Raw genomic sequence first — 24,125 nt, forward strand, 5'->3', positions numbered from 1 at the left:
AATGGCAGGTGAATGCATACATCTGGGACTTTATCAACATCTAAATTCGTATGGGCAAATTGAAACTTTTTCCAAGTATTATTAAGACAGCAGACACTGACTAGTTGTCTTAGACTTTCAAAAACATTGGCATATTTATAGAATCCTTTATTGCAGAATTTGAAATATTTGACCTAATCTTTTATTCAGTATAGAAATACTGCTAAACTATATATTACTACATAACTTTAAAATTATTCATTTCTGTTACTATAACCTTTTTTAAGACTGGGCAGTCATAAAACTTTTCTAGGAATGACTAAGTGCACACATCAGTGACAGTCTATTTTACCTTTTCTAAAAGAGAATGATTAAGCAAACGTATGAGATTTTCATGAATGACTTAGCTCACACAGGATATAATTCAGAATGTACCCATGTGATTGAAGATATATGTTAAATATGCACTACATATTTTAAAAGCATTCATCTTTTATAATTGTTTTTCTAACCTGTCTGTAAGAGGTGTTATAACCAGACGATCAGTGCAACCCAGAAATTCATTTTGGTAAACAAAATCAACATCTGTAATGGATACTATGACATGATCAAAATCTTCTTCAAAGTAGAATCTAGACTGCTTTAACCATTCAAAATCAGCTGGTGATGTGATGCGCATTTTTACCTTAAAAGAAAGTAAATAAATGTTTATGTTAGAACTGAGCATCCATGTTTATTGTCTTAGATAACCGCATGAAAACAATGAATAAAGAATAACATCACTCAGGTTAAAGTTCCAACATAAGGAAACTGAAATACATATAAGCATCTCATAATATTTTCAGATGTACAGTAAACTGGTATTAAAAAGCACCCTGATCACTTAACCTGATCATCACAATATCAGTTTTTGTTAATAAAATAAATCTTACATTGCTTTTGTAGTGCAGCTCACTCTCCAAGTTAAATTAACAAACAGCACATTGCTAACTCCACCAAACACATTGGAACAAAGGGCATGATGAAGGAAGGAACTGACTGAGGCATGGAAAGCAAATGGTCTAGGATCTAATCATCTTCTGTCATCAGCAGTGAAAGTATGAGAGAGGTAGTGTTGAGGGAAGGCATTCCTCAAAGAATAAAGGAACATAAACAATTTAGCATAGTCTAAAAAGTTCAAGTATGGGATTGGCATTATCTGCGGATTTTAGCAGGGTATTTTGCTTGTCTGTCTTCTACATATTCTCATTAGGAACCAGAAGAGGAATCACAACATCTTGCTCTCCGAAGAAGCAGGAGAGACAGAAAGAATAAACTAGGAGATATGGATCAATGCTGCTATCATTGCTGTAACTCTAGAATAGGTAGAGATAAAGTACAGCCTAGTGCCATCTACTGAGATGTAACAAGTCATGAGGAAATTATCTATGATGATAAAGCTACAAAACCCTCAGCAGACTTTTAATTCTGCAAGTCAAAGCAATATTACAGTTTTTCAAAGAAAGGGCATACTAAAAAGTTTTTCTTCTTTCGTCTATCGAAACAACTGTGTAGGAAGAAGTTGAAAATTGAAATCTTCTAAGAAAAGTGTAAAAATTTGGAACAAATATTTAGATGGCAGAATTGATGGATTTTTTTCTAGTTTAAGTAAAAATGTACTATTTTTAGTGTGATGAGATTGTTGACATCTCTGTCTTACAAACACATGTGTATATGTGTAACTGAAGTTACCCCATCTGAGAGAAATCATTACAATAGAAATCAAAATCTATACCTTACCAAATCATCAAAAATATCACGCTGATGCACATGAATGGTAATAAGCGCTTCATATTTCACTCGGTCATACTTGGAAAGATCAAGCACTGTCTGGCTAATCAACATATTTAGAATCTCTAGAAATCTCCTGTTGGTTATTTGCATGATATTTCTGTCCTCTTCAGCATTCTGTAGAGCTTCTTCTGAATCATTTGTCCACAACATTTGAATTCCCAGTAACGCAACCTACAAATTTAATATGTGGAAAAACAAAACAAAACAAAACAAAACAGAACAAAGCCCACAGGAATCACTTGTTGAACAACAGCCTTATTACAGAAGACTTCCGTGTAACAGGAAGGTATATAAATAATAACAAACAACGGTGTAGAGAGTCCTAAACTATCCCTACATCCAGCATGATGCTATTTCACCAGAATACTGCATCTGAGTTAATTGGCTCTGCTGTGATACTGGAAACTCCTGAGAAAACATTACAAAACTTTTAAGAAAATTTATCATATACTGAGATACACACAAATTAAGGATGATTCTCAGTTTCACTTAAAATCCCTCAGTGTACTGCAGCATCACAAATATAAACAGGTGCTAAATTGTAGGGAGAAGTCCTTCTGAAAATTTCCCATTGACAATTTGTAGCTAATTAAAGAACATTCTAAAAAAATATGCCATCCATTTCTACTGAATATGGGATGGATTGCTATCTTTCTAACATGTCATGACTGCAGAGCAGTCTAGAGCACATTCAACTCAAGTTATTTGACCTCCAAATAAATTTAGAGTTAAAGGATGTCGCATGTAAACTACAGTCTCAGGTTGATTTCGATTTACAATACTCATGACAAAACAGGATCAATGAGAACTGTATCAATACCTTTTTTCCCCACACACTTCTGCATTGACAAAGCACTAAGACCTAAAAATTTGACTCACTCACTCTTTCTACTTTTCTATCTTCCCATACTTGTAGTCAGTAGATTCTAAACCAAATTTATTTTAGAATAACTGATTAATTAGAGGGAAAAAAATTAATTTTGGGATATGTCTTTTCATGCTACCCGTAACGGAAGCTTCTGAGACAGGAAAATACCGTTTGAATGAAAGAAAACCTTTAAAATATTTGTCTGTATTTAGCCCAATTTCTTTTCTGTCTTATAACATAGCTCTTCTTTCTGTGTACTCTAAATTTCTTGGCTAAAGTCCATTTTCTTCTTTTTTTCCTAAACCCCCTCCCTTCTAACTCAAACAATTCTTTGAAAATAGAAACATCTGGATCAGCAAGACATGGGAAAGAAAATCTTTGCAGATGGTAATAAAGCCACTTCAAACTGTCTGACATACAAACAAGACACTCCTTTACTGTTTAAAGAAAAGTAGTAGACTTTCTATAAATACTGCTGAGATTATACCTAATTATGTCATAAATACATATAATTTATGTATTTATAATTTAGAATTTAAGATAATTCTATTAAATATTTAAGTGCAGTGTTTGGTTGGGTTTTTTTTAATTGGCAATGTATTGGCCAGTTTTAATATTTGCAGAATTTCTATTAAAAAAATTTACACCCACTACTATATTTATAAGCAAATTACAGTCAGAATTTGTACAGGATGGGGAATAATTCATTACTTGTTAATGAAATTTATGAATTATCAAGAAGATGGAGGTGTTTCTAGGCAAACTAAAATCCTTCAAGATAGGCTTCCACAAGACTGCATTTTCATAGTGACAAATATATGAACTACAAGGTAAACTTTGTACATGATGAAACAAACAATCATAATCATAGCTCTTGCAATCTGAAGTTATGATAACTAAATCTGTCTGCACATGAAATTTTGTTTGCATTTGAAAGGAGTTCAATATCCAGAATATAACAGAAAATATAAGCTCTACTTTATATTCTTCATGAGAAGGAAAAAGTAATTTTAAAGTAGATTACAATGAAAATTACTATGCTATATATAGGGTACCAATACTAAAGTAATTAAGGATTGACCTTCTACTGAGTAGATCCTTAACATTGTTGCCATTATGAAAACTTCCTCATATAGACAATCCTATATGCTCTGTACATCCCACCTCCCAACACACACAAACCCAGACTGCATAAAATATACATCCTGTAATCTCACCTGTGCTGGGAATTGATTGATAAAATTCAGCAAGTGATATCCTGGGTCACTAATTTGGTAAAATGCCGCCCTAATTATGCCATGCAATGACATCTGTTGCACGCGCAATAAATCCTGCAACCAAAGTTCTATGGGTCCTTTTGCAATCACTGGATTGTCCAGCTAAAAAGTTAATAGAAGTAAAAAGTACAAACTAGAACGTAGGTACCAAACTAATAAAGAATGTTAGTTACCAAATAGTCACTAAATATCCATTCAAGACAATTACAGATTTCATAAAAATACTAGAAATTTATTTAATGAAGAACTATTACAATTTTTTTACACTAATCCTTAAAACGCTAGTTTGCAATTAAGAATAATTGAACTTAATATATACTTCAATGTTCAACAATAGAATTATTTATCTATTAACAACATTTCTGGAAAAAATATTCAAAGAATTACTGGAATTTTTTCTCCTTCTCTTGATATGACTGCCAGCATGCGATCATAATCCTTTTCGTGAAATTCTACTTCATTTATATTGTCAGATATGGAAGGAAGATGCACCTGTAAGGATAATTCAGAAGTCATTCAATATAAATATATAAAATGAGCAAACAAAAAAAAAAAAAATAGCAGACATGGTTATCCTGCAAAGATTCATCTGAATCTACAGATGGATTTCAGGCCATCTATTCATAGCAACTGCAGTAATGGTTGTGTAGGATTTTATCTTCATTGCAGTTTTTTACAGTTTCCAGAGGTGATCTAGCAGAACAGAGATCACCTATTGTGTGAGATCAACTATTTTATCTCAATCAACCCTCAGTTACAATCCAGACTAGCTAGACAAATTTTCCAATATGCAAAGCAGAAAAGGCTCATAGGGCCTCTTCTCTTATTTAGTTGTGAAAGGAATCAACAGAAAAGCACCTTGATGGAATCATATTCTAAGTGTTCTGAATTCTGAAGATTTTTTAAAATTACAAATATCGATTTCACATTTTGCTAAAGCCTAAAGAGGAAGCAGTGAAAACTTTTCTCAAGCAAAGTTTATACAAAGAAAATGGGGTAACATTTTAATTTATTAAATGGTTTTACTTTTTTTTTTTTTTTTTTTTTGTTATAAGCAGAAGAGATCACTAAGGTCATACCTGAATTGTATGAGAATCACTTGCTTGTCCAAGAATTTCAAGAAGTACAGGATCAGAAACAAAAAAGAATCTAGGAAACAGTAGTCTTTTCTTCTCTAAATATCTTTAAAAACAGAACAAGATTTTTATTAGAATATTTCAGGTTTTCAATCTTTTTCTACATAAGGAGGAAAGACTGAAATACAATTAATATTTCATATAAACTATTTCCAATATAATAATGCTTTAAAAATTAAGCAATTCATACCCTGTAAGTGATTTCTGACATACTTCCAACTGTTCATGTAAATAACGCAGAAGTTCCTGCATAGTCTTATTTCCAACACAGCATTCTACTACATTTGGGATTTCATGAGCTTGTTCCATTATTCTTATCCATAATTTGTCAATATTCTGAAAACGCTTTGCTTCCTATACATAGCAAAAAAATGAGTACTTTCACAGGATAACCTGTTGGAAATTATTACACAGATAGCTTTTAATACACAGCAATAGGCAAACATTGTAAAGTTTACCTCGGGTAACTGTTCTGCAATATCTCCTCCTATAAAAACAGCTTCAAGATAAACCCAGAGGTTCTGCACAACCAGCCATTCTTCAATTACGTCTGTAGAGCTGCTTAGTTTATAAACCCAGCTCTGAATGTCCTTTTTAAATGGAGCATTGTATCTAAAGCAGGAAGAAAAGCAGAAATTATTTAGTTCTAAATAAATCTATTATAAAATAAATACTTACAATGGTGAAAACACCAAACCCAAACAACACTTGTTTCACTTAGAGCAAGAAAAATCTCATGGCAAGCTTCTACCAGCTTGATTACATTAAAGCATATTGAGACAATAGTTTGCTACCAACATATGGAAGTCTTCCACTTGAGTAAGTTTTGCATCAGACGTAACATTCTTTTCATTAAAAAATAATGTTTTATTCAAGACATTACTGCTAATTTAGCCTAATAATAGTACAGTTGCTACACCAGTGTATTTCTGAAAATACCATACACAATAAATTTAAAAGTACCTATTGGTCAATAAAGAGCCAAGAATCATTAAACTATCCTCCATCAATGTTAAAATTTCTGCTGATTCAGTTCCCCTCAACATTAACTCTCCTCTCCCCTTGAATTGTGAAAAGCTCAGAACTTGGCTTTCCCAAATCTCAGCTACTTGAGATAGTTTTGCTTCTATATCCTTTTCCTTTGTAGCAGATATGCATATATCCTGTAAAGAGAAAGCCATTTTTTACAACCTTCAATCTTCAGAAATTAAATATGCCCTATTATTACACAACTAGTAATAGAATATCTAAACCAATATACTAATTTTATCAAATAGTACAGAAATGTGTTACACAGACACACACGACTAATTTTATTATTAAATTACATTTTTTGGGTAACTGAAAAAAGCACACTTGGAAATGCATGGACATACCATTTCTTTGGCTTCTTATTTTGTTATTTCTGTGTAATGAGACTTCTGAATCATCATATCTACAAGGTTTAGCCCAGTCATGTAGACTCATCACCAGATGAGCTCTCATTCTTATCACATTTCAATTTATAGAATCACAGAATCCAAGAATAGTTTGGGTTAGAAAAGTAAATAAAGATATGGAAAAGTAATCATATTATATATTAATAAGCATGCAACCTTCCTCTAAAATTTATGATTTATTTACAAATTGTTAAAGCAACCACAGAGTTAAAAAAATAGGTGACCAGGATCATTGGAAGTTTTGTTCGATGTTTTGGGGGTTTGGTTTGGTTGTTCCCCCCACCCCCCTCTTTAAAAAGGTTGAAAAACCTCATAGAAAATAGGGCCAGGAAAAATGTGAAAAGATCATGTAGAAATAACTGTCCAAAGATTCCAGTTGCTACCTCTGTCGTTCATATGGATAATAAGTTCTTCATAAATTACAAATTATTTTAAACTACTGTGACCTGACTGTCAAGAACTTCAACAAAGTGAAATATATTTTTAAAAAAGGTGATAATTTTATAAGTATTCATGTTATTTTTACTGACAATATAAAATGAACAAGGAGGTAACAATGTATGTACCTACCTCAATATCATCTTTATTTTTAAGAATTGGTGCCTCCATGACGTTTCGAAGACAAAAGGTATCAGATTCTACATCAAATTGATGTCCTGTTGTTTCAGCAATACGATCCCAGTGCCTTTGCTTCATTGCTTTGTTAGTCATCATTTTCAACAAAGGACAAGACTCGTTAAAACTATCAATTTTTTCCTTGAGATCTAAAAATGCTTGCCAGTGTTTCAGTCCTTTAGGCAGTCTATGACACCTGCAGTTGAGTTTAATTGATACAGTAGTAAATGCCTCTTTTATCAAAATTAGAATTGCTTAAACATTTAAAAAAAAGTCAAGGAGATATGAAGTAGTTTGTATTGAGGTCAACAGTTTCTATGTAAAATTCCAACTTGTGTCAATTACCCTACCTTTTTATGAAAAAATAATACAAATGCCCTACTAACAAAACATAATATTTAACAGTTTCAGCCACTGATATGTTCTTTCCAAATAACAGTTTGCATTAAAACATAGCTTACCTGCTGCTTTTCATCATAAACTTTATGGGCAAACAAAAAACCAAAGCAAAATCAGTTAAATTTCACATGTGCAATCGTTGTGCAAATCTAATACTTACTTCAATTTACAATTCCAGTAATACACATGGCATATATTAACATATCACTTTGGAGATATATGCAAATATAAGAAAGACATGACCACCTTCTCGTCTACTTTTGTTAGTGGTCCTGAAACTATTTGCTAAGAAAATGAACATTATATAGTTCTAATGTGGACAAAACCCAGCAAAACACTTAGATGAATAATCACCTCTTTGACCACACTTTTACAGAGCCTACACACTAAAAAGTAATTTTGAAGCAGCTGACCCATCACAAGAATGTCCTTTATGTAATTTATTTGTACTTATACATATATAATTAACGTAAATTACTAAGTATATTCTTTGGAGGAAAAGTAATAAAGCCTGGCTCATATTTCCCTTGGGTTTGTATCCTTTGTCACTTAGTCTCTACCTCCCACTGATACAACTTCATATTTTCTTCATATCAGGTTGTCCTGGGTTCAGCAGCAGCAGTCAGTTTTTTTTCTTCTTAGTAGCTGTGGTTTTGACTTTTAGCCTGGGAAAAATACTGATAAAGCCGATGTTTTCAGTTGCTGGTCAGAATGTTTACCCTGACCAAGGACTTTGTGAGTCTCATGCTCTGACAGGGAGGAGGAGAAGCCAGGATGAAGCAGAGACAGGACACCTGACCCAAACTAGCCAAAGAGGTTTCCATACCATAGCACGTCATGCCCAGGATGTAGAATTGAGAGTTCCCGGAAGGGCTAGATCACTGCGGGGTGGGGGCGAGGTACCGGTTGGTGAGCGGTTGTATTCTCTTCCTTGTTATTTCCTTTATCATTATTACTATTAGTGGTAGCAGTAGTGATTTGTGTTATACCTTAGTTATTAAACTGTTCTTATCTCAACCCATGGGAGTTGCATTCTTTTGATTCTCCTCCCTGTCCCTCCAGAAGTGGAGGGAAGAAAGGTGGGGGGGGAAGTGGACTTTGTGGTTCTGATTTACGGCCTGGGCTTAAACCATGACACAGGTACAATACAGCAGTCTGTGTCTGGTTTCAAACTATGTTGGTGCTGTGTGGTTGCCAGCAGACTCATGTTGATTAGCTCCTTGGTTGCTGTCAAACAGAATGATTAATACTTGCCTTGCTTTCCCTGGGAGGGGAAAGTACTTTGTGTCTGATTTTGGACTACTATGAAGTTTTGACTTTTATAAAACTCATTGGCCTTCTTTTCTGTTTTCAGCCACTCTTTTCACTCATTAGTAAAAAGCTAACGTCAGGTTCAAGGATTTGTGACACAGGAATCACACATAGCAAAGAGGAAGATTTTGAACGACATGCTGTAGGCTCCAGCGCTGGGAGCCTTGTTACTGAGTCTAGTGAATCAGGAGATACAATTTTACACAAACATACTGCCAGTAAGGTGTCAGCATCACTGCAATATTCAACTTTTTTACAAATCCATATTATTTAAGACACTCAGCTTTGTTAATATATTGGAAATGGCAGAAAAGTTTTTTTTTTAAAGGATAAAATAGTCTAAGAAACTCAGAAATGCTGTTCTTGCATTCAGGACTTAAAGATTAATGGGTTAATCCTCCTAGTTGAAGAACACACCACTTACAAATAAACTTTCAGGTCTCCTAACCCCTTGGCTGATTTAGCCAAGACGACTGACTCTTCAACTGATCATATGCCCTTCAGTTATCAGAACTACAGGTAAAAGGCTGATTAACTAAACATATAGTGTTATTCCACTTTACTTTGAAGAATCTTATTACATTATGATAAATGTTATTCATGGAAGTTTTGCATTTTAAATAGATCTAATAGCTTTACTGAAGTCACCTAAATTTTAATGCATCTAACATCAGTTACAATTAATATTATGAACATACCTGGTTTGAAAATCTAGAAGTTCAGCATTAATTTTTTCAATATCTACATCTGTCCAAAGTATCTCATAATAACCTTTGATACTATTTATTACAGTATCATATAACCCATACAATTTCTGAAGCAAGCCTAACTCCTTCCTGGAAAAGAAAACCCAAAACATTCCGATAATGTCAGTCAGTAATTCAGGTATCTCACAACAGTTAAATAAAAGGTATATGCAATAGTACTACAAAAAATAGAGGTAGATCAATTAGATTATTTTTCTTAATGTAGACAAGAACACTTTATTACTAAAATCCACAAAAAAGAGCAGGTAGTTGTGCTAAGGACCTAATACCACACTAAATATATCAGGGAGAAGTTTTGCTTTAGTCTAGTTCTGTAAAATTTACATTCATCCAAAAGGAACCTAGTTTATATATTCTGAGCTGGCTCTGCAGTGCAAAGCAGAGCATGACAAGTGGAGACTATTTGGAGGCACTGCTCTCTGAATCTAAATTAAAATGCTGATCTAAAAACATCCAGGAAGGGTTTTATCCTCATCTGCTGTGAATCACCATCAAACAATAAAATGGCTGTTGCAAAAGCTTTAGAATCTGATTGTCATTTGCACAGCTTTTCAAAAAATTTAGTCTTTCAGAAAATGATACATTGACTTGTCCTTGCCTTTTCTTTGTTTGTTCTTTGTGCCGTAACTTAATACTGAATACTATACTCGTCTGCTTTTATATATTTATATTTATACATTTCTAGGACATAGTATTCTGCTGCTTTGTATAATATTTACATGTAGTAAAATATTCCTGATGGTTCTGTTACCATAATAAACAAAATTATTTTTTATTGGCAAATTAATTAGACATCTAAAACATTATTCTTTTTTTTTTTTTTTTAATTTAATTTAAGGCAATGGAAACATTCCATATTGTTATATTTCCCTCTTTGGTGTACCCTAAGCCTTTCTAACATACTTAAAAAACACCTAAGATGGCTGTATTTCCACATTTACCTCACTTTATGCAAAACTGGATACTCTGTGACAGGCAATCCAAACAACTGTTCACCAGATGAGTACGTGATAAACTTTCTCCACAGGTCATCAAAGTTAGCCTGATAAAATTAGATTTAATACAGACAAAATGAAAAAATGTTTGTAAGATGTTTTAATTTACTCTTGTCTAATAATACATCATTTAACAGTTCTAAATTTGTCTTAAAATAATTCCATTAGAAGTGAATGTAATCGAAAACAATTTAGACCTAAAATTTTGAACAGTTCTCATGTAACATAATAGTCAAACCCATACATTGAATTCAAATAGTGAAAGTTTATATAAGAAGCAAATAATTTGAACAAGCATTTTATAAAAATGGGATGTGAAATGAATTCCACATCATCAAGTGGGAAAAAAAATAAAATTATCAGATGGCAAAATATACAGCCTGAAAAAAAGCACTGAAGAGGGTCAAAAAATAAAGTTACTTTCAAAGTATAACTACTGCCCAAAGGATATGATCATCATAGAAAAATGAAAAGATGAATGATTTTGCCGGTTAGTACCCACAAATACAAAGCATTCTTTTGACAAAACACTGCAAATTCAACCAAAATCACTCAACTTTCAGTACATATTAGATGCATTAGAAGGTGTAAGGACCTTCTGTAATTTATTTTCAGAAACTTGCTGTTCAGAAATTCTGAATTTACTTTTTACAAGTCTATACAATATGTAAGAGATTGACAGAAGTCCTGTTGAAAAAAAAAATCTTCAAGTTCCTATAGCTTGCAGAAAAATAAGGTAGGATTAAAAGTAGACTAACAACTGGTTTTGGACCCATGAACTATGGTTCATAACAAACAAATATCAAGTTGTAAGAGAGTTATCTAATGGAAAAGATAACCTTTGAAAGATTTAAAGTTTGAAAGACTGGGTTATGTGACTGATGTAACTTAGCTTCTTTTCAGTCATTATCAAGTTGTCATACTTGACTCTTCCCTCTTCTACTGCTTTTATTACTCATTATTAAGTCAATAATTTTTGCTCACAAAACACAAAGTGAAGCAAGGTTACACATAAATCAATTAATCAATCAATCAATCCTTTCACATTAAGGAAAATACTGCCTGATAGAAACCAAAGTACAGTTAACATAATACAGAGAATAACCACCAAAACACATTTACCAAAAATTGTAAATGTGTCTGTCCTGGGTTCAGCTAGGATAAGAAATAGCAGATCTAATTTTAATTATTTGGAAACTCAATAGTTTATTTTCTTACCTGAAAGATCTGTAGTCTATTACTGGCTTCCTGAGGTGGAATATTTGGAACCATAGGTCCTTCCTTTTAAACAAGCAGTTAATAAAAACTGAATATTAATTCTCAAAGTGACTGAAGGACATTATATATTTACAAGTCATCACAAAATGCACATATTTTTGATAGTCAAAATCCAATAAAGTTATGTTTCCTGGTAATGCAATACTTACAATGTTAAATCTAAGAAAAGATAACTTTAATGAAATTTAAAATTCTTTAGCTTAATTAAACTCAATAGAACTAGACTTTCATTTTTCATATTTTGTTCTTCTGAAAATAAAACTCTGAGTGGCCCAAGACCACCTTTTCTAATGTTGATGTGTGAGCAAAGATGCCACGTGTGCTAAAATTCATAAGTTAATTTCTAAGTTAGTTAATTTGTAAGTTAATATTTCATGGCAAGTTGTACCACAGTGATTCTTCTCTTCCCCTACAGAGTTGCGTGCATTGCTCTTTCTTCATACTGAAAAGTTTGACCTACAATGCTGACTGCTTAGCAACCATGGCATCGAACATCCAGTAGCTGAGCAGTATAAAATACCAGCAACCAACAGCTGCAAACCAAAAATATTGGAAAACTCAGTCAAGTGTTATATGTAATTCACTTACAGTTTCATAAGATATTTCAAAGTTTGACACATCCTCTCGAAAAACTGTGACTGATTCTAGCAAATTATTCTTAAATTTCGGCTGAACTTGAAGCAACTCATCTTGAACTCTGGTCTGACATGTAAAAGATTAAAATCAAAATTATTTCTTTTGAAATCAGGAACAGATATCTGAATTACATAGAACCAAAATTATAAATAAATGCATGAAAATACTCAACAGAAATTAAAGCTAAGTAGATATTTTTCCTTCTATGGCACTCCCTGTTTGTTTTTTCACATGAAAAGTAGAGAAAAAACAAACAAACAAACAGAATAACTAAATCTCCTCACCACCTTTATATGAACATGTTTCATTATAAGTGGGCAAAGGAACAAAAGGACACAGAAAAGGGGGAAAAAGATGCTATTATCTTCATTCCCTCCCAGCAAAAAAACTCTTAAAAGCCAAAGTGTTAGCATCCTCTTCCTCACAGATGGCTCAGATTTCTCTTTAAAAACTGTTTCATTCTTAGTTCAAAAGTTTGAGATGAACCAAGAACTGTGTGAAACGCAAATGTAAAATATGCTCTTGAGTCCTTTTCAGAGTGATTAATCTGTGGGACAGGTTCTAACTTAATTACTCCAACAAAGTATCTACATATTTCCATCTAACCTTCTCAATACTCAATAAATGTTGAGCTTTTGTGGGATATAAGGCTGTCTTAAACAATAAAGGCAAATGTGCAATCACCACTTCAGGGTAGGGGCAGTAGCAGGGTATGCACTTCTTAAACCCCAGGTAATCTAAAGGTAGTAATCTTCCTAATCAGACAAGAATGACACAAAACCTGGAAATAAAGGAGAGCAGGAAGAGCAGAGAGACATAATACATTTCTCATTTTCTTGCAGGTTACAAGCATATATCTAAAAGCTACAGTAATATCTAAGTATTAAAGAGCTCTATAAAAGTAAAATTAGAAAATTAACATACTAATAAAAGGCATAGACACTAGTATGCAACTGAGGCCAAGTGAGAAGACAGAGTGGAATGACAATTGGTCCCACATTGTCATTTATACTCTGAAAGAAGCATGTGAAGACAAATGGAAAATAACATAGTTTATACACTTACAGCTTTTTTCTGTAATTTCTTAAAAGAATATCTGAGTGAGTCAACTCCTTCCGATTCTTCTTTTGTAACCTTAATTTCACATGTATTTAAAATGGCATAGGCTTCCTAGATAAAAAAAGTAAAAAGCCTTAGACGTGCTTTTTAAATTCATCTGCAGGAACATAGAACAAGTTTGTAAGATACATTTCAAAGAAAGTCTGGTCATGTAATTTAGGCATAAAATATTGATTTGTTTCTTTTTAAGCAGGGATGATGACTGAAGAACTAGGTAACAACAGCAAAAATATTTCTTCAAAGATCTCTTGGTTGAAATACTAGAAAACAATATACAAACACCATAAATTTAATATTAGAAATACATAAAATTTTATCACCTCAATGGTATTTTTATTCCACCTGGATGTACAAGTTGATTATTTTTTCCTGACTCTGAGTAATTATGCTCACTGTACATTTTTAAATGTTTTGCCATATCACCTATAAAATATTTATTACTGTTTGCCAAACTATCAAATGCCTGCCTATGTATCTGTTACAGAATGAACCTTTTTTAACACTTGTTCTCATTAACAATGTGTTTGCCTGTCTTCTGCTCATTATTCTCCTCCTACAATCATGGCATTATTTAAGAATAAAATCATTTTCATACTTTATAGTTTCCCTGAACCACTGAAGCTGAAATGGGCCTTTGGAGATTGCCTAGACAAGTTGATCAGGCATGATTCTCCCTTGATTAATCAACATTGACTATGTTCAATTCCCTTTGTGTCATACTTTTCCTTGCATCAAGTTCTCTTTCCTTCAATCATGTTCTAGTAAGAAATATAAAGACTAATGACCCCATCAACAAAGTTCTAATTAAATCTGTCAAGAACAAAAAAACAACACTGAAATTGCCAATCAGTTGCCATTGTTCTATACTCATAGATATGTCTTTATTTTGTCAGACCTATATTCTTTCATCATGTAAGGAAATCTCATTAAAAAATACCTAAGACTTACTTGGTAACATCACTAGCCCTACTGATATTAATGGAATTCATTATCTTAATATAGAAAGGGAGTAAATGCTTGCAAGTTATCACAGTATCACAGTGTGCTAGAGATTGGAGGTTTATAGAATGCGAGTGGCTTGGGAAAGAACCTTTAACCCAATATTGATATCAAGGTGCCAGGAGCAGTTGTAAACAAACAACCAATGTTAATACTTCATATTTTTATATCATTTATTTATAAATTTTGCATAATTTCCTACACATGTAAAAGCTAGCAAATAGAGCTGAACTCAGTTCCTCTTGCCCATTTTATTTTATATAAGCATGATTATCATGACAACAATCCTCTGAAAGTTCTTTCTGTTATGATCTAACAGTCTTCAAGAAAAAAAATGTTGCTCTACAGCAATACAACTCCTCCTCCAAAAGGTGGATTACAATTTAACACAAATGTGTTCTATTAAGCTGACCATTTCAAAGTGTGATAATAAATACCAAGTATATAACAGAATAATGAGCTTCTTTTAGCTTCTTTCTTACAGGAAAAACTAAAAGAATGCTGCAAGTTACTGACAGCATATGTGGCTCCATGAATACTTTTTGGTTATATTTACAGAGGTCACATGATCAAGATGTTTGTTGATAGATATAGAAAAATTAAGAGGATTAAGACTAATGGCCAAGCATGCAGCAAGAGGGAGACTACTGCTCCCTTATCTTGTGCTTTCATCTGCTTATTTCCGCACATTGTCTCCTATATTGTATTTATATTATAATTTGAGAATTTTTTTTGTTCTGCATTTATACGGTATCTAGCTAAGTAATACTAATTAGTTATTCTTAAGAAAAATAACAACAAAAAATATTACTTCATTTCCCATCTTCACTGTATGTCCTTTAGGACAGCAAACTCATTGTTTGGGTTCTCAGGATTTTTAAGACTCATATACTATTATTAATCAAGATAAAAAAAGTCATCTTACTTCAATAGGTCCCAGAGTCATATCTATTTCTATTTCTTTATCACGTATGACAGATAAAGCTTCCATTGCAAATCTGACATCATCTAAGTCACGCAGAGGTTGAGACATTTTCTTTAAATATTCAGTTATGAATGACGTCATGTCTGTCATTTTCTTTTTATATATCTCATTTAAATAATGACAGAGGAGCATCGTCCAGGTTTTGGCTTCAATTGCTAAAGCTGTTTGCAGTGGTCCTGATTTAACAAAAAAAAAAAAAAAAAAAAAAAAAAAAATCAACTTTTTTTCCTGTAAAAATAAACCCCATATCATCACTTATGATTCTTTAACACTAATTAGGAAAAGCAGACAGGCAATCCAACTACTGCATTTTGAAACAATTTAAACTATACTTAAAAACATTTCTGTTCTTGCACTGCATATTATGGTACCTGTAAAACATATCGGTAAGCTTACCTAATAAAATATATAAAGAAGACAAAAAGAGGAAGGAAATGCCTACTTATTAATGTTGATTTTCAGATATTAACCAAATGTTAATATATATATGCAAGATCAGTGTTGTGTAAATGGTTTATACCTGAAATAGCATCTTGAGATTTCAATATTGGGATTTTGAATAAGTAAAGTAACATAAATAAAACTGTAAGGTGTCTCATCATATCATTTACAGTTAATATATAAACACAAACAAAGAGTGATGAGATAGAAAAGCCAATCATTTGCATTTTAACTTCTTATCAGAATAAATTAAGGTTTTAATAGGCAGTATTTTGTACTCTGTGAAAGAAACCAAAAGATACTAGCAGCATATAGCCTGTTTTACAGCAGATACAGTTTAAACTTTATCTGTTTATAAACTGTTATCTTTAAAAGATAACATTCTTAAATAATGTTATCATTACAATATGTTTCCTGAAAGTCAGAGGTAATTCAAGAAAAGTATTGTACACAGTCCAGAAGCTAGAATATGTAAATGATAATAAATCAATTCCCAAAACTAAATTGAGTCCAAGAAAAATACCTGCTTCCACAGATCACAAAAACATTTAATATCCTTGATCTTGAATTTAAAGGACTTGTCTCCCTCTGGTGCAGCAGTGACAGATGAGGGAGTAGTGTGAATACCAACAAACTCCATATTCTTTTGGTTACACCAATTCTTATCACTCTTGGTCACATAATAATAGACAGCAAGAGTTATCCAGAGTGAAATACTTGGTTCCAGAGTGGTTTTATTTATAAGAAGTTGCATCAAGGAATGAGGATATGTAATTAGCAGTCTGGTATTTTTGCTTATTCACTGTAAGAAACCTAGGGATAACACACCACCAAGATTCTGCAATGAACTCTAGTCATCAAAGGGTGCAGCTTCTGTCTTCTCTGATGTACAAGAAAGACAAATTGTACAGAGATGATTTCTCAATCTAATCAATTTAATCTCTCAGAGGATGAGTGTTGCTCATTAGAAACATGGCCTTACTAATATTTTAATATTTAGAAAGGGATACAATTACTACTTGTGCCTAGATAGTAGCCATGATAATATTGGCCACAAAGTAAAACAAACAAACAAACAACAACGTAAAACAGTGACACTCGTCCTGAGAAGACATTAGCTTCACTGTCATAGAACAAACAGCTTAATTCTTCAACAAGCAGTTGCCTTGAGCAAATGCATTTGTCATTAATAACAGTCGCATCTGAGTGTTCTTCAGAGTAACCTGATCAGTGAGTACCAGGTTGTCAGGACCACAGAAGGCCAGCTTACTGAAGCACGGTGCAGTATAGAACTGAGGAAATGCATTCCAACTCCAGGTCTTAGTGCCAGCTTCTCTACCTTTGAAGACACTAGAGGTGGACAGGAAAACACATGATATTCTGAGAGCTATGGGTGCTAAACATGAGAATGGCTAAGTAGCCATATCTCCTACTAAGCCAAAAACTGATACCGAAAAAAAAGCTGATGCAGCAATGTGCTAATCTTCTGCCAATACCAAAGAAAGTGATTTGTGGTTTCAATGCACTTCATAATCACTGGCTGACTTGGTGTCAGGGATGATTCAAGCCTTCATGAAAACTTCACAGCCATGACAGAATTTAATTTCGCTACTCCAAAGAGGAGAAAGGAAGGGGAATGGAAGATTTTTTTCAAGACAGATTTCTTAGAAGGAAGGTTTTTTCAAGACAGATTTCTTAGATGGGTCTGAGTGAGCCCTGACTGATCAGTCAGGGAGGTCTCTTCAGTAATCTCTATTCATGTTGTAAGCATTTATTTCCAAGAATAAACCAAATAACGTGACTATTATATTCATTATCTTACTGTATATGCAAAGATAAGAAAATGTCATACCTGTATGCAATTCAATTGGACCAAGAGGGATAGTAGGGTTTAAATTTTTCATCTCTTCTTCCAGCTTTGCATAGCGAAGTATTTCTTCTTTAATTTCAGTCAGAGATGGACAGCTAGCAAAAAATTGCTGTGTGTAGTTTAAAATGTCGATCAGCAAACATCCTTTTTCATATTTTTCATTAAACAAGTATCAACAGTTATTCAGGAATGACTGAAAATTTACAACTGGTAAAAAACAGCCTTCTGTAACCTTGCTAACAGAGTAAAATGCATGTGACGAGGCAGTCATGTTTATTAATTTCTGTGTCAGTTACTCTCAAGTTTGTTGGGAAGTTCCAATCAAATTTAGCAGAAAAACAGATATCCAAGACATGTAAAAAGCCTAACACTTTTGTGAAAACAGATGATGAAACAGAGACCAAAAAATACGTGCCCACACTTACAGAAAGATTACCCTGTTATCCCAATCATATGGGAAACAATCACAATAAAACACGTTTTCCTTCCATAAGCAGAACTCAAGCCTAGAGAAGTTTTGTGATTCTGAAAAGCTGCAGTTCAGAAATGTTACGCAAGAGCTGTACTCAATATGTCTGTGTGGCATGGACAAGTAATAAATAATGAAAGCTGCTTCCCACTTCTGTTCTTTTGTCTGAGAGTACCCAGGCAGGCAGTGGAAGGGTTAGCATAGTGCTAAAGAAAGAATGTAGAAACTATGGCATGTGTGTAAAAAACTGAACTGCAATATTATTGAGGCTTTCTATGTAGCAGTATTGTTTTCTTCAGTAGTAACTAGATCAAATGAATAATATTTATTTGATTAGATTTCAAATTTTAATTAGACTAACAGTAAATTCTCAGTTTTTCCTAGCCCACGTAAGCTGCACAACTTTCATTGCAACAGTTGAAAGACACCAGTACTCCTGTAGTAAATGAGGTGATGCGATATTCATGGATCTGTGTATATAATGCAGTCTATCAAATAGAAAATAGAAGCATAGAAAGCCCAATTAATGCCAGGTTAAATAAAGTGGATAATGAATATATTCCTTCTGCTTAGGAAATACATTACCACTACTGAAAAACAAAATAAGAATTTCAGCTGTTAATGTGCCTTCTACATCTTTTTCCTTGATTGTTTTCCCTCATTTTTTTCTGATTTCAAAAAATAGGATTAATGAAGAACAGTCGTGTAGGTGATCATCATTAAACTCACCTGAACTTTCTCATCTCTATCTTCTGTCCATAGCACATTATATTTCTGAAAGTCCTTCAGAACTTCACTAGCTACTTCTCTTAGAGAATTCACAGAAGAAGAGAGAAGCATAACTAATTTAGAAACATCTTCATGTTCTGCAACACCTGAGTAAAAATTTCTGAGCTTTCTGGCAAGCACACCTTCAGCTCCTTCTGTAAAGTAAAATTATGTGTCAATGAATGAACCATTAAAATTTTGAATAGAATTCTCTTCTAAACCTATGCATGCCAAGTTAAGTAATGATACTCTTCAGTAAGGCTGAATATCCTTCTTCAAATGTCTGTACAACTGCTTAATATGGCAATACTAAATGCTAGCTCAGCCAGGCTCTATACAGCCAGAGAAAATTCCATCCAGAGTGAATGTTTCCAAATGGAAAGAAAAGTCTTCTTAATTTACAAATTTCATTTTCTCCACTGTAATTTAATGGTAACCAGAGCACAACAAAGCTTCATCAACATTCTGTATTATTTTATGTTTTTTAAACATTAATATAGAGAGTTTTAATTGTATAACCCCCTCAAAACGGTGTAAGTTTCTTTAACTCTAGCATGCTTCAAATACGTAACTCCTTGTCATTCTATTTAGTGGTTTTAAAAAAGATGCTAAGCTTTTCTAAGTCATATGTAAATAAGTGCAGAAATAATGTTTGTCATATGTTGAAGCTGCTCTTGTCTTGCAAACTGCTAATTTCAAAGTATTTTGAGTCTTGTCTGAAAGCGTGTAGAACTGAATGAAGAAAAAAAAAAAGTGGGGGGGAGGGCAGGGAGATAGAAAAGGACAATCTAGAGAATTTCCTACATCTCATAAACCTCTTGCCTCCACAAATGCTTTCAAAGGCAGTTTTGACACTGGTAGCTGCTGCTCTGGTTACACTCTTGATGCTGAAAGACAAGCCCTGTCTCCATTAAGAACTAGAATTAAGCTCAGATAGAAGGAAAATAAAATACACTTAATCATGTCCCTCCATCTTTGATGAATTGCTGAGACAACCAGGGTCAATATAGACATTGATATCCCTGAGATCTAATAAATCCATTCTGCCATAATGATGCCTGAGCATTCTGAAGCAGATTTAAGAGAATGGAGAAACAAAATCCACTCTTCCCACAACCTACATTGTTTAATGGGAGATTTAATGCAACTCCAAGTTCTCTTTTACTCTGAAGACCTTTTCAGGGATCTGGTCACTGGAAACAAAGTCTCAGATTGATCCATCCTTGCCAATGCACTCCTACAGATCTCATTGAGCAAACACTAACATACACCTCCCGGTGCTACTGCTGAGTAGTTAAAAGGTGATGAAAATGGTTACTTGTTGATGGTGTATTTTGATACAGCAGAGGAAAAGCCCATGACTGATGAGGACAGTTTCCTACCACCCTGCTTTAAGCCCATTAAAAGACCTTAAAAACCATACAAAGCACATCTGTAGAAGAACAAAGTCCCAGCTCTGGACTATGGAAACAAAAAACTGCCCAAGATGTTGAAGACTATCTAAAGGAATCACAACAAAGATACAACTGTATTGCAGATCAATGGCTCAGCCAAGCAGCTAAAAGAACCTGATGGTAAAAATATGTTCAGGCTTTTGTAGATGCTTCCAAAGCATATGGAGGGACATTTAGAAATAATATAATGGTAAAAAATATCTTAATAAAGCAGTGCTGGTCTATCTACAGACTGACTATTCACATGAACAAAGACTTGAAGTGTCTTATAAACCACAGCCAGCAATTAAAATCTTTACTGGAACCCAATTATTAAACTGGCTCTTGTTCTATTCTCAATATTCCAATGTAAGCTCATCTACAATCATTGTTTATGATTTAACTATATCATTATGGTTAGATTCCACAGTAAGCAGATAAAAAAATTAACAAGCTTACTGGGCCTCAAAATAAATAGGAGATTCAGAATGCAGTAACTTTTCTAAGATTGCTTTGCTTATTATTTCTCAGAGTTTCACTTACATAAGCCTGAAAAGGTATTTCTGGAAAAGACAGCTAAATAAATCAAAACAAATCAAACAATTTAATGCAAGATAATCCACAGTTAGCCTTTTTGAAGGAAAGTAAGCTTATTCAGAATTATTTATACATGACATTTTAATTAAAGACAAAAGTTAAAATAAGTAAAAGAAAAACAAACCCAAACCACTTACTTTCCGATTTTTTTTTTACTTGTCCTGGTAATCCTGCTGAGGATAATTGCTGTTTGCTTGCTTCTGGTTTTAATCTAGATTTTTGCAAATGCTTCTGTCCCCATTGAGCAATTCCACGATTTACTTCCATTATTAACTGAATCATGCGATTGATAGCTTGCTGTATATCATCTAAACTGGGGACCATTATCTATTTAAAACATTTGAAATATTGTTCAAAAAAATGCAACTGACTGTCATTTTTTAAGTTCTCAGTTTTACTCCACTCATCGTGAATTGTGGAACTTGCCCCAGGAGACAAGCTGGGAAACATAACAGTTTGACTCAGAATTGCCTCTAAATAACTGGTACATACTCTAATAACCTGTTACCTATTTGCACAGCCATAACTTGGTTAAAATGATAAGCAAGTGTATAAATAGATGGATTTATTGGTGTGGGTTTTTTTTTTTACAATATGTTTACAATTCCTACAACATTTTACATAGCATTTTTATAATGATCTTCTATAGCTTGTCACAAGCCTTGTTTCCTGCATTCTAGAAGCATTAGAAAAGGATGCCAAGATCCTCCCCTTTGTTGCTCTTAACCACTAAATTCTGAGAGAGAGAAATGTGAGAGAGAAATGTAAGAGAGATAGTCATAAAAATACATATAGTCAGCTTATTTTAAAGATCTACAGCTATAGAACCTCTCCTTTTAAGTGCTTTTCTATACATGTATTCATACTGCGGGTAATTTCAGACAAACAAAATCATCTGGATCAAAGTGCCAAAGGTTTTAGTTGAATAATTTATTTTCTCTCAAACAGTTTCTTTTCTCCCAAAGGTTTCATTACCTCAGAAACTTTTGGAAGAGCACAGTATTTAGTTAAGTAGTGGAACTCCATGCAGTAGCCCTAAAGATGTCAACCTGTATATTTGGCAAGGATTTTGTATCGTGCTTCTGAAAGCAAACTATGTACTGGAGTACATGATAAAAGGAACCAGAAGGAAAACAAGAATTCTCGACCTGAATCAAGAACAACTAGCTAACAGAATAGTGTCAAACCCTAGGCTGTGGTCTGCCATCATCCACTGCATAAATGCTAATATGGTTAGCATAGCAAAAAAAACCACAAAAAACTCTCCCAGAAAAAAATCAGGCACAGTGTGGTGCATAAAACATGTCAGGAGCTGTTCTTAACACACAGTTTGAATGCAAACTTCTGGGGTCAGGAAGATAAATACTTAGTACAGTGGATACACACCATTTCATATCAGCTCACTTTCAGGTTTGTTCTGGTTTAGCAGTAGCAGCCATTTTTTCTTCTTCTTAGTAGCTGGTGCAGTGCTGTGGTTTTGACTTTCGGCCTGGGAACAGAGCTGATAACACTGATGTTTGGTCTGACCAAGGACTTTCTGAGCCTCATGCTCTGCCAGGGAGGAGGGGAAGCCAGGAAGAAGCAGGGACAGGACATCTGACCCAAACTAGACAAAGAGGTATTCCATACCACAGCACATCATGCCCAGGAATCTAGAACGGAGAGTTCCAGGAAGGGCTAGATCACTGCTGGGTGGGGGTGAGGTATAGGTCGGTGAGGTGTTGTATTCTCTTCCCTTGTTATTTCCCTTATCATTATTATTATTGGTGGTAGCAGTAGTGGTTTGTGTTATACCTTAGTTATTAAACTGTTCTTATCTCAACCCATGGGAGTTGCATTCTTTCGATTCTCCTCCCCATCCCTCCAGGAGCGGGCAGAAGAAAGGGATGGAGGGGAAGTAGACTGGGTGGTTCTAATTTACGGCCTAGGCTTAAATCACGACAAGGTCAAAGAACAGTCTCTAGCCTGTTTTTTTTTAATATTACAGAAACAGCCATAAAGTCCTGAACCCAAAACATTTTGAACTGTATTGACAGCAGTAATGACTGTCTTGTCCTTGTTTGAAAATAATTCTATGTAGGATAAGGTGGAGTAAAGGCACACATCAATTTCTCAAAAATACTGAGCAGAAGGAAGAGTCTATCTGAGAGTGACTCAGGAAAGAATGGAAAAGCAAGGATCTTGCAAAATCTTACCAGTATTAGCAAAGCGGTATTTTACCCAGCGTTACTTGATCACTGCCCTGGATCAGTCAAGCATTTCAAAAACTGGTTAAGAAAGACAGATGCACTTCCCTTTGCAGTGAGTGGAGCTTGGGGCTTTATGCTTAGACAAATATCGATAAGGCAAAAATTCTACACTTTGACAGACCTTATATGCCATGTGTACACGAAGTGTGAATGTACAAGAGAATGCCAATATAAACACTGGTTCAATGGCAAAGGAATATCACCTTTAAACATACCCTTCCTTTCATTGCATTTCCATGAATATAAAACTTTTAGTCTTTATAAGGCAACTAGATATTTTGTTATCTTCTCATGCATAAAATAAAATACCACACTTATCACTGCCACAGAGTTATCTTACTCTACAAAACACAAACAAATGCATGCATTAGTTCTTTGCAGTCAAGCTGTCTTTTTGTCCTTTGCACACAGAAATCCACAGCTTTTTTGGGTCTTAATCTTCTCATTTTTGTTCAGTTTTTCTCCTTCGGGTCATCTGGTGACAGCCAGCATGGCTTCACTAAGGGGAAATCCTGCCTGACCAATTTGGTGGCCTGCTATGATGGGGCTACGGAACTGATGGACAGCGATAGAGCAGCTGACGTCATCTACCTGGACTTGTGCAAAGCCTTTGACATCGTCCCACACAACATCCTTGTTTCTAAATCAAAGAGGCATCAATT

General features: G+C 33.9%; 1 protein-coding gene across 1 annotated transcript in view; it reads right to left on the reverse strand.

Annotated features, from left to right (window-relative positions):
• DNAH8 (dynein axonemal heavy chain 8) overlaps positions 1–24,125 on the reverse strand; it is a gene marked incomplete at its 3' end in the record, with an annotated part of 135,210 nt that overhangs the window by 81,008 nt on the left and 30,077 nt on the right. The window contains exons 20-37 of the mRNA XM_080615859.1: positions 21,352–21,541; positions 19,146–19,339; positions 17,930–18,056; positions 15,577–15,812; positions 13,599–13,703; positions 12,486–12,599; positions 11,838–11,900; positions 10,566–10,666; positions 9,556–9,693; positions 7,103–7,343; positions 6,057–6,256; positions 5,552–5,705; positions 5,284–5,447; positions 5,037–5,139; positions 4,345–4,449; positions 3,898–4,059; positions 1,759–1,983; positions 492–664 (exon numbers count right to left, since the gene is read on the reverse strand). Coding sequence (XP_080471985.1) covers positions 492–664; positions 1,759–1,983; positions 3,898–4,059; positions 4,345–4,449; positions 5,037–5,139; positions 5,284–5,447; positions 5,552–5,705; positions 6,057–6,256; positions 7,103–7,343; positions 9,556–9,693; positions 10,566–10,666; positions 11,838–11,900; positions 12,486–12,599; positions 13,599–13,703; positions 15,577–15,812; positions 17,930–18,056; positions 19,146–19,339; positions 21,352–21,541 — 2,795 coding nt within the window. The remainder of the gene's footprint in view (positions 1–491; positions 665–1,758; positions 1,984–3,897; positions 4,060–4,344; positions 4,450–5,036; positions 5,140–5,283; positions 5,448–5,551; positions 5,706–6,056; positions 6,257–7,102; positions 7,344–9,555; positions 9,694–10,565; positions 10,667–11,837; positions 11,901–12,485; positions 12,600–13,598; positions 13,704–15,576; positions 15,813–17,929; positions 18,057–19,145; positions 19,340–21,351; positions 21,542–24,125) is intronic.

This window comes from Psittacula echo (assembly GCF_963264785.1).
Source record: "Psittacula echo genome assembly, chromosome: 4".
Classification (NCBI taxonomy): Eukaryota; Metazoa; Chordata; class Aves; order Psittaciformes; family Psittacidae; genus Psittacula; species Psittacula echo.